The sequence below is a fragment of the Salvia hispanica genome, chromosome 4 (genome assembly GCF_023119035.1).
Source record: "Salvia hispanica cultivar TCC Black 2014 chromosome 4, UniMelb_Shisp_WGS_1.0, whole genome shotgun sequence".
Classification (NCBI taxonomy): Eukaryota; Viridiplantae; Streptophyta; class Magnoliopsida; order Lamiales; family Lamiaceae; genus Salvia; species Salvia hispanica.
In genome coordinates, this window is record NC_062968.1 from 2,657,267 (window position 1) to 2,669,142 (window position 11,876).

The 11,876-nt window shown below is 33.3% G+C and overlaps 2 protein-coding genes across 2 annotated transcripts; one reads left to right on the top strand and one right to left on the bottom strand.

Annotated features, from left to right (window-relative positions):
* Window positions 1-836: 836 nt before the first annotated feature.
* LOC125222142 (transmembrane emp24 domain-containing protein p24beta2-like) lies at window positions 837-4,010 on the top strand. Its single transcript, XM_048124617.1, has 5 exons — window positions 837-990; window positions 2,153-2,350; window positions 3,141-3,327; window positions 3,439-3,546; window positions 3,735-4,010. The coding sequence occupies exons 2-5, from the start codon at window positions 2,153-2,155 to the stop codon at window positions 3,866-3,868; spliced, it is 627 nt and encodes a 208-aa protein (XP_047980574.1). The 5' UTR covers window positions 837-990; the 3' UTR covers window positions 3,869-4,010.
* Window positions 4,011-4,795: 785 nt separating this feature from the next.
* On the bottom strand, window positions 4,796-7,389 carry LOC125222143 (protein NOI4). Its single transcript, XM_048124618.1, has 3 exons — window positions 7,276-7,389; window positions 5,326-5,511; window positions 4,796-5,065 (listed from the first exon to the last, which is right to left on the bottom strand). The coding sequence occupies exons 1-3, from the start codon at window positions 7,279-7,281 to the stop codon at window positions 5,021-5,023; spliced, it is 237 nt and encodes a 78-aa protein (XP_047980575.1). The 5' UTR covers window positions 7,282-7,389; the 3' UTR covers window positions 4,796-5,020.
* Window positions 7,390-11,876: the final 4,487 nt, after the last annotated feature.

An 11,876-nucleotide genomic window follows, 5' to 3' on the forward strand; every position in this document is an offset into this window, starting at 1 on the left:
TCACTGTAAACACAATATAGTTAATTGTAAGCACAATATAATTCACTCAAGTGACAAAACAGTATACTAACATGTCAATACTAGTTCACTATTAAAAAAATATACTCTATCTCCAGCTCCATTTTCCCACGGTCGTCGGATGGAGCAGCTAAGCGATGCAATCATCGTCTTGTTCTCCTTCGTCGCTCTCAACTTCCCAGTTTGAAGCCATTGGTCGGAGGAAATGGTGGTTGGAACGAAGAAAACACGTTACACGACGAGGAATGGAGGACACGATGTCGGAATTTGGTGGAGGAAAGCACGACGATAAACCCTACATGTGCGGCGACGAGGAATAGGGGAAAATGACAGTTGAAATGGAGTACTTGACTTTGAAGGGAGGTGGTCGCGGTGGTGGAACCCTATGTATTAGACGTAGAGAGCAGAGGATTTAGAGAAGAGACTAACAAAAGTGAAATGTTTAAAGAGAAGACCCACCTCATTCTAATTCAGCAAAATGACAAGTATCTATTTCAATTTTCATTAAATATACTCTTGCGGCCCAAAAAATAAGGATGTTTGGGATGACACGATTATTAATGCATAATTGGTAAAGTAAGAGCGATGAGAAGAATGGTCGTTAAAATAGTGTTAGTAATAGTGAAATTCATATTATTATTAGTGTTAATAGGGTCGTACTGATACGAAGTAAGTTGTAAATAAATTGACGTACATGAGTAATAAATTTGAGATAACTTTTTATAATTAGAAAGTTTAAGTCACTCTACAATGGAATTGGAACTTGTATATAGTAATAAAAAGTATTAGTACAGGTGTCGGCTTCTTAGTGGTCATAGTTGGCAAAACCATGTCATAGGCAATCACACGCACCCCTCTTACGCACGATACATACATTATACATACAAGTATAGATTCAGTCTTTCACGGTCCGTCGCCCCAGAGTCTTTGCTCGAAAACCTCGCGTAGATTTCCGATCAAACGATTTTCAAGGTGTGTTTTTCATTCTCGGAAAGTCAATTTCGATCACGTGGAATTTCGTAGTCCTTTCTATTTTCTTATAAATCCACCCGCACCATCAATTTCGATCGCCGTTTATGATGGAAATTGTGGCCAATTATTCATGGTTTTCAAATTTACTCGAACGATATGCCCTGAATGTTTATCGCCACGAGATTTTTGTTGAGTTTGGCTGGAATGGTAATTTGGGAAAGGAGCGATTTTTGGATTGCTCTCTAATTATCCGCTATAACTTTGGGGTTTCTTCGCGGATTGATTTTTGGGAGTCTTGAATTTTGTTTGGATTTAGGGATTTGACACTAAACGACGTAGGTGCATTGTTTTTAGATGTTTATGTTGCTGTAGATGTTGTGAATTGATCGTTAAAGATTTAAATTTTAAGTTAGATATTTGGGAATATAAATTCCAATAAGGAATTACTGCTTTCTGGAGATGATCAATTTGGATGTTATCATGCATAAGCATAATATCTGGAGATGGTTACTCCACTGGTCTAGCTGACCTTGGTTCAAAATGGAACCTTGCACTGCTTGATTATTTTTCGGATAGCTTATTAAAGTAGTTACCTTCTGACCTTTTAGGTTTGTATTTCCTTAGTTACAAATATCTATATCAAACTGTACTTCAGCTTATAATAAATCTCAGCTGTACAGAAAGATGAAGGTGGGGTTTATAAACAAACCGGTCGAGTATTATGATGCATATATTTTCATTTTCACATGATGTGGGTCTAACATCACATTTCAGTAGTTAGCTTAGCTCTAGTCCTCTTGTTTGCAATGACAGCTGACAACGGTAATTGAAAAAACAGGTTTTCCATTACCATGATCAAATACAAACCCTTATGTTTTAAAAGTTACAGGATAAATGTTTTGACTCCCAACATGTAAAAGATAGGAAGAAATTTGAAACATGTAATTATGCATAGCCTGCAAATTTTTCATGCTGCTAAATATGTATCGCTCATATCAAATGAATGTGCTCTCTCCATATGTCAATGTGTCCTTATGTGTGTGACTGTGTGTGTATTTATATTCGTACTGTAAATAAAGTTAACATGCCAAATGTTCATTGTGCCCCATAGAGCTCTATCTCCTTTTATCAAAACTGATAAATTTATGGAATTGGGATACAGATGAGGCTTCCAGTTGCAGCAGTGATTCTGATGGTAATATTAGGAAGTTTTGGTGGGGCTTTTGGTATTAGATTTGTGATAGATAGAGAAGAGTGCTTCTCTCACAAGGTGGAGTACGGGAATACTGTTCATTTCTCATTTGTGGTGATTAAATCCGAGGGGTCATGGCATTACAGTGAAGATGGTGTAGACCTTGTGGTAAACCTCTTGTTTTAACCCTTGGTTCTATTAATTCATTGAAAATCTGGTGTTAGAACAAATTAATTTTAAGTTATTTCTTCCTCTTTAGTTGAAATGAACATTCATGATGTGATCAAGTATGCTTCTGAGGGTATCCATTATTTAATATGTTTCCATTTCTTTATTTTTCATGCCACTTGAAGAGTGTAACTTGGTGTGTGACTGAGAGGGGATGCTAATCAAGATCTCACTTGAGCAAAGTTTTGTACTTTTTTCAGAAGAATTTTCTAACTGTGAATTGATGTATGTAAAACATTTTTTCGATAACATCTTTGGTAATCTGTCCTTCCTTTTCCAACCTACTTTTTTATTTTCCTAATAAAAACGAGGGATAGGTCACACTCGTAATACATTTTCCCGCCAACATACAATATTTTCCTGTAGATCTTAAAACTCAATTGTGCCTATACAGAAATTGGATTTTTACCAATACTTTCATATTATGTGAAAGTGGATCTATACTTGATAAGATTCTATCCCAAAATTGGCTGCAAAGATCTGTCATCAGGTGTATGCTTATAAAAATGTAAATATGCCTCCAACACTACACAGTGTTAATGATTAATAAGATGAACAATTATCCTGTTTAAGAGTAGCAGTAGAATTTGCAGCCAGTTAGGCAAATATTTTGGAACTATACACTCAGTGTTGCTTGAAACTGGGTGCTTCTAAATTTTCTCTTTTCCTATTATTTGATTATGTGCTTCACATTATGAGATTGACCTGACGGATATTGCAAAATCATCAGGTTAAGGGACCAAATGCCGAACAGGTCCATGACATCCGAGACAAGACAAGTGAGAAGCACGAGTTTGTGGCTTTCCAGCAAGGAGTTTACCGGTTCTGTTTCACTAATAAGTCCCCGTATCATGAAACCATAGACTTTGATGTACATGCTGGCCATTTCTTGTACCATGACGAGCATGCTAAAGACGGTGATTATATTTCTCTCTCTCTCTCAATGTCTCTCTCCGTTTCTGTTTTATTGGCATGGACTGTTTAAAATATTTAATAATTCTGGTGCATAAATTTGTTGACATGTGCAGAGCATTTCAAACCTCTTTTTGAGCATATTGGGAAGCTAGAGGAAGCTTTGTACAATATTCAGTTCGAGCAGCATTGGCTAGAGGCTCAAACTGATCGTCAGGCTATAGGTAATTTAGTCACATTGAGGCTATTTTTGGGGAAACGTTTACTATTTATACTGTTTTTCTTGTTCATATGGAATGCCTCTGTTGTTGAGGGATGCAGACGGCTGTTTATATCTACTTCATTTATTCGTTCATATTGGCCATGTATGCAGAGGAAGCCTGTATGACTCTATTGATTTGTTTGGTTTCAGTGAATGAGAAGATGAGCAAAGGAGCGATTCACAAAGCCTTACTCGAATCAGCTGCTCTGGTTTTAGCCAGCGGTTTGCAAGTCTTCATTTTGCAGCGTTTATTTGAGAGAAAGCTTGGAGTATCAAGAGTCTGATCTTGTACTTTTAGTCTTTTACTAGTGTGCAAAATTGTGGAATTTTAAAGCTCATTAACTTATTCTCACAGTATCACATATACTTAGCTACACCCTTTTTCGGAATTAATTATTCTAATGTATTCTAATTTTTGGTGGAACAGTAAAGGCAAGCATTCTCTATGTCTATGAATTTAAATATCTAAATAAATGAAAATTGCTAGTACTCCATAGTAAATATTGATTAGAAATATGCCGATCTTAAATGGCTGCACTTGGGCAATGAAAGTAGGTCCTTCATTAGTTTAATACATCTAAGGTGGCTTCAAATAATCTAATATACTTCTTACACTATTTTATCAATTTTTTTTATTTCATCCACCAAATTAAAATTTCATAAAGGCCTAAGCATCAATTGACTAGAAATACATATTATAAGCGAATAAAAGCAAAATATGGGCAATTAGGTATAGGTATCGGATGCTTTGTTCCTGCTGGTGATTTAATATGTAAGATAGTGGTGACTAGAAGACAAAATAATATTATTCTTAATCATAGTTTTATACCAATAAAATATGTGAGAAATATAAAAAAAGAGAAAATAAATAAAACCTACTAATAGAGTTTGTCTCCCTATAGCTTTGGATTTATGCATTTCTATATATATCTTTTGTTATTATCATATTTTCTAGCTCTATGTATCACAAGTTTGACTTAAAAAATTTGCGGAATTCTAACTCTCTGCATATGAAAAAAAGCCATTTTCATCAGTCACAAACACTACGTCTCGATATCATTGTAAATTAGAGTTATGAGTTCACAATTATGCATCAAATAATTAAAGTTAAAACAGTTGAGAGAGAAAGAGAAGGCTGGCTAGTGGCAAATGAATAAGCGTGTAAATGGTATAGTAATTACCAGAGACTCGCAAATAATTTACACGTCATAAATAGAAAAAACAATAATCATATGATGAAGATGATCCACAACAAACATATAGCAGCAGTATAGGGTTTAAGAAAGTTTCGAAAATGATCGGGCACAACACGAACACGGACACAGTTTTACAACACACAAAATGGAATGTGAGTGCCTAACGTCACCTGCACCTCCCATTCTCTGCGTTCTTTATAGAATATGCACTCTACATGTTTCGTCTACACATAGACATGGTCAAGATGTTGCACTCGGGCTCTGCATGCAGCAAAACCATTTTTTCTGCAAATAAACATGTTTTAGTATCAGTTTTAGATGAACGATATTCATGAATCTTGTTCAATCGCATGTAAACAACCCTCATGATTATAAGGAAATTTCAGAGATACAGCTAAAGCCTGAATAAATTGAGTCGAAATAAAACCCTGACTGCTACAGCCACGTATGTCAAGTGGTTCTTGAAAATCATGCTAGCTTTTAGTTACATGGAGTATCAAACCAATGCGGATATGAGCAAAATGTTAAATTGAAGAACAACTTACACCCTGAGGTTTTATAGGCTCTGCTCCTCCATAATTTGTACTTGTGTCCACCTTTGAAGGAGAGTCTGGTTTCCCACCTGTCTTTTTCTCATCACGGGCCTTGTTAAATATTACAGTAAATCCCTCAGCTGAAGTAGGATCATTAACATCCCACTCACCGAACTTTGGCAATGGACGACCCTTCTCCTGCAACAAAAATAAGTAAAAGAAATCACAAACAATTAGAAGATATGCAAACATGTAATTGCTAGCTAAGATCTCAAGAACAGTTAGTAACTAGATAACTAACTTGAAGCAGAACACTGTTTTCATTTCAGAAGTAAACGACAAAGTTGAAGAATTGAAATTAAGACCAGTATGATGATGGCTGCAATTTGGCTAAGGTGACAGTGACAAGGATATGGTGATATTGAAGCACAAGATCACTTAGATGAGGGAGACATATTGTGGACGATGTGCAAGCACGTTAGAGTAAAATGGTAAGCATTCATTCAAAGAACTGAAAAATCAGCCAGTTTATATACAACAGTACAAAATCAAAAACATTTCAACTTGACACGGTGTGCTGGAATGATAATTAAATGTTGTATTTACCAAATATTTAAGCTTCCTTTGTTATAATCCTGCCATTCAGATACTAACTTTGGAAAACAAAAGTTGCTCTGGGACAAAAAGAGCTAAGCATAAAATTTGAGCGTATATTGCAAACTGAATGGAGAATCCCATTAGATAATTGTAAGCCAATCATTCACCCACAAACACTTCCATTACCAAAAAGTGGGGCACTCCCCACCCCCACCCACCCACATACACACACACACCACATAACGGGGTGGGGGTACCATAGTATGAAATCCATACTCATTCTCCACTCCAATCTAACACCCATACACATGCCCCTTTTCATTCCATTGTAATTTTTAAGCACCCCCAAAAATCTAATTATCACCTGAAATAACTAGTCACCACAAAATGATCACCCCACCATCAGCAACATCATCCTAATCAAACTACATCAAAACACTTATGACAAGTAAGAACATAAATACTGGCATATATGTATATAACAAAGGTTATAATGTGCTTAACAATGAAAACAATTAAAAAAAGAATAACCAATTACACTCCTACAAAAAAAAGGACACACATAGAAACCGCAATGATATGCAATTTGTAGCAATATCGAAATAGAGAATCTGGATAGCTAACACAAACAACAAGAGAAAGCAAAATGCATAGTTCATCCATTTTGAATTGGATGCACTGCACCACTTGTCACGCATTCACTAGTGACTATTATTATAAGTATACGCAACTCATTACGCAGGTAGATTGGCTGATCAGAAATACATAGACAACAACTGATTTCCTGCAAATGAGATTATTCATATGATATCTGATAATTAGAGAAAGTTCAGTTCTTTAAGTGAAAATGTCACAGGATTACCAAAATCTAATAACAAACAGTTCATTGATCAAAGTGAAACTATTTCAGTTCTCAATTAAAAAAACGAGATAAACATAGCAATATTTTTAACAAATAAGCCAAGTGATATTAAAAAAATTTAATCCTCAAAATTCAATTTTAATTATGTTTCCTTTTGAGATAGGGCATAAGCATAAAAGGTTCGTCGATTAACAGAGACGGAGTCCTTTGGTTTACTCGAAGATCTCCACAAGGAAAGTAATTAATAGGCACATAAAACTTCAATAATCGAAAAACTAGCAACCAATCGCGACAGTTAAAAACCAACAATCGAAGAAATAAACAGTCGATTACGCCCAATCCTCTGAAACATACCCCAAAGCCAGGCGATCGATCAAACGAATCAAAATACAACAAAAATGAAGAGTTTTTCCGGTGCAAATAACGGGGGAAAGGACCACAATCGAACTGAAATAAATCAAGAGAGAATCGAATGATGAAAAAATCGAATTTGGATTGCATACCGACATGACTCCTGAGCGAGAGATATTCCAAAGCAGAAAGATGAGTTGAGGAGCGAATTGTAGAGAGAGAAAGGTAGAAAAGGATAGATGGGTTTAGTCGTCACTATAGACTCATATTTATACATACATATTTATACAATACGTATTCAAATAGCATTTGTGATTAATTTAAATATATATTAGTACTACATAAGTAGGAATAGTAGTAGTCTTAATTATAACTAGAAAAAAAAATATCTTTGCTATTAGGATGACACATTTAGTATTCAAATAGCATTCGTGATTAATTTAAATATATATTAGTAGTACATAAATAGGAATAGTAGTATTAATAATTATAACTAGAAAAAAAATATCTTTGCTATTAGGATGACACATTTAGTAACCTGTCTAGTGTTGAAGAAAAGTTTAATAGTAGAAGAAAATAGTATGAACTAAGAGATGGAGATGAAACACAAATGTATGGTATTTTCGTATATTTATTTTCGAGTTGATTGTGATAGGAATATAATGTAGACCTACTCCGTCCACGATTAAGAGTCTCATTTCTAAATGGCGTGGGTTTTAAGAAATGTTAAGAAAAGTGGGTGGAAGAAAGTTAGTGTAATAGGAGTCTCACTTGTATATATTAGTTTTAAATGATATGTGAGTGGAATGAGTTAGTTAAATGTGTAGTTTCTTTACTATTTATGGTAATTATGAACCGGAACTCTTATTTATGAACAGACGAAAATGGAAAAATGGGACTCTTATTCGTAGACGGAGGGAGTATGTTGGTATGAGCGGTGACAAACTGACAATCATATTTTGTGAGCCTAAGAAAGAAAGTTAACAAAAAATGTATACACACTATATTAATCTAATTATATAAGAGCATCTCCAATGGTCGGCTAGCGACCGGCTAGCCGATTCGTCGCGCTGGCCGATCGGCTAGCCGAACCATTGGAGTCGGCCAGCGCTAAATCGGCCAAAATATCGGCGTCCGCTGGCCGATGCGCTGGCCGCCATTGTGGCGTGCCGATCGGCCAGCGCCGATTTTCAATTTTGTTTTTTTTTTTAAAAAAAAAACATATATAAACGCGATTTTTTCTCTCTTTAAATTTCTGTACAAGAACAACATCTAACGATGGACAACAACAACTAGGCCCAATACAAAATTAAGAACTAAAACAAAAACATGTCATACCGTTCGGGTAGCGGCAAACTATAACAGATTCAAGGCATACTAACATTTTTTAATGTATTTTTTTAATAAATTAGTGAGGAGTAGAGTGGGGCGGTGGCTCGTGTGTGGAAGCCCGGATTTTTTTTTATTATGTAATTTTTTTGATTTTTAGTTAATGTACTTTTTTTTATTTAAATAAAATTAACGAATTTTTCCCGTATATATGTCGTAAATTTAATTCCGTATTGTGATTTTAATTCCGTAAATGTAGTATTTTTTGAATTATTTTTATTGCGGTTGGCCTTATGGCTGGCCTAAATCTGATGTGGCAGGTGGATTTTTAGTGCTGCTGACGTGGCAGGGGGAGAAACTGCTGGCCGATTTCTGGCCGAAGTACCATTGGAGATGCTCTAAAGGTTTCGAAGGAAATTCTTTTGTGATAACTTATATTTTACATAATAAGTAAAATATTTAATTACAAGAATGAATAATAAATAAAATATTTACTTGTGAATGGAATAACAATAACGAATTAATATAGAGATATATAATTTATTTTAATCATAGTTAATCTAGAATATATAATGGGAAATAGTTTATGTGACATTGATGAAACACCTCAAGATTCTTGTTAGCGATATAATAGTGAATTCAATTCCGCAAACACACATTCTAGTATACTACTAATAAATTTCATATTTTGTGATGGTACAATGGTCTTATTTTTATGGTGGTGTAAGTGTAATACATTAAATGACAATTTAGTTAAAATAAATAAATAAAATATGATAAGAATGCATATTTTGAGTAAGTTTTATCTATTATCAACTTGCAAATTCATACAATTCGTTATCTTTTAAGATCAATATTCAGTAGTACTTTACTTGATTATACAATGAATTATATGAAAACTTTGGGACTTTGGGTGCGATTTGTTAGTATTACAAGCTTATCTTATAAAAACATTAAAATAAACTATTGTTATTTAAATTTTAGTGAAGTTCACAGGTTGTAATAATAAGAAAGGAAGAAAATAGATATTTTTGTTTAATAAATATACTCCGTGGTGGAAAAAATAGATAGTATTTATGTTCAATGTACAATGGCTTTCACATTTCTATTTTTTTCCCTTAAAAAAGCATCTCTATAATTAACTAAAAACATTATTTAGGGGAAGGTTGTTTAACGTCATAACATCAATGAAGAGATAGACGGACCAACTACCTCTATCATTCATTTTGCTACACAAAGTTGAACTTGTTAATTTTCATACACAAAATTGATTTGAATATTAAGAATAAAAATGAGCATAAAAGATTAAAGAACACAATTTTTGGACTAGAAAAGAGAGAGAGACGGAAATAGCAAAGGTTCCAATTAAATAGTGACGATCAAGCAAAAGATTTTAAGGCTAATAATTACTCTTCCTTTCAACATAAATTATCTCATTTAGTTTTGGCACAAATTTCAAAAATCATAAATATAGGTGGGTTGATGTGTAATTTAGAAGTCATGTTTCAAATGTAATCGATCAATGAGCAAAAATAGTGTCATAGTATTTCAGGGTAGAACCAGAAGAAGGAAAAAGTTGCTTAGTTCAACTAAAACAAAGATTATAAATTATTTTTGAATCATGTGATGATAATTAGAAAGCAAAACAATAGCTAGTACAATCAAATGAAGAATGTTGCTCCTAACAATTTCTTAGAAGATTGTGATATTTCATTGTCTTTTAAATCTGTATCCATAAAGTAGGGACGAAGCATGGATATTTACCACTAGTACTAGGAAACATTGAACATATTTTTTATTTTATTAATTTTTTCATTAAAATTCGTTACATTTTATGAATAAAGGTAGCATGCCTTAGGTGCGATTAACAAGCCATTGTATCAAAACAATACTAAAAAAGTTTATACAATGTGCATGTGTATTTCATATAATAGTTATGTATTTTTTGTCTCTAATATATAAAATGGAGTTAGAAAATAGACTTTTTACACGTGAAGGAGTTTTGTAATAAAAATGTTACTCCCTCCGTCCCAGATAATTTATCCCAGTTTTCCATTTCGATCCGTCCCACATAATTTGTTTCACTTCACTTTTACCATTTTTGGTAGTGGACCCCATATTCCACTAACGCATTATTACTCATATTTTATTATAAAACTAATATATAAAGGTAGGACTCACATTGCACTAACTTTTTCAACCCACTTTTTTATTACAATTCTTAAAATCCGTGCCCGGTCAAAGTGACCCGAATTATCTGGGACGGAGGGAGTAAAAGAGAATATATGGAGCGATGCTGCGATGGCCATAATCTTCATTAGTAACATTAATGATTGAGTTTCAATTAATTTAATATTTATATAACTCCTTTATATGTGAATATAAGTAGTACTAATAATTTTGATTTTCAAATGTAATTACCATGGTACTAAATGGGGGCCCACTCGATGAGAAAAAGGTATGTGAAGTGTGAACGGACAAAAGATTCGAGGATGGCTACAGTTGTATTGGCACGCCATCGTCATTCCATTATTTTCCATTCAAATTCCAATTTTAATTCCACCATTAAATTCATCTTTAAGTTGATTTGAAATACGCACGAATATAGAATAAATGGTCTTTATCTGATCTCATTATTAAAAAAAAAAGTAGTACTAATTATATATTAAAGAAAAATAACAATTGCCCACCGTGAAAAATATTCTCCATGAAAAATTTTCCTAAAGAATTTTCAACCGTTTAAAATGCTAATAACATTTTATATTTCATGCACATAAATTTTATGTTTATTTTATTCCATATCCAGACAGTTCACACCTAATCTTAATTTGCATACCAGCCATCACCTAAATATTGCATTTGACCATTTTTTCCATCTAGGATAGAACAACATTTCTCTAGTAAAGAAACAAAAGCTCTCATAGTAGTCACTCTTTTCCATAAGAGTATGCAGTTTTGATAAAAATAGAAAGAAAAATAATTAAAATATTATTAGTAAATAATAAGTCTCACTTCATTAAAAATAAATGAGCTACCAAAATTTTAAAAAAATGCATACTTTTGTGAGATGAACTAAAAAGGAAAGAGTACATATGTAATGAAAGGAGTATCATAGGGATTATTTCTTTTGTTTTACAAATAATCCATCCATCGTCCCACTAAAAATATTAGTGCTACGTATTTTTCTTTTTCAAATACTATGCATTTCTGTAAAACACACTGCTCATTCCGTTATTTGTTTCACTTTATCTTCTTTAACAAACTAAACATAAATAGGTGTAGTTTCAAACAAAACCATATCATTTTTAATAAAATATAATTTTTTCGATTACTATATTTATCTTCTTTAACACACTAAACAAAAACATGTGAAATTTCGTATCATTTTCAATGAGACGAATTAATATTTATTAAAGTTGGTTAT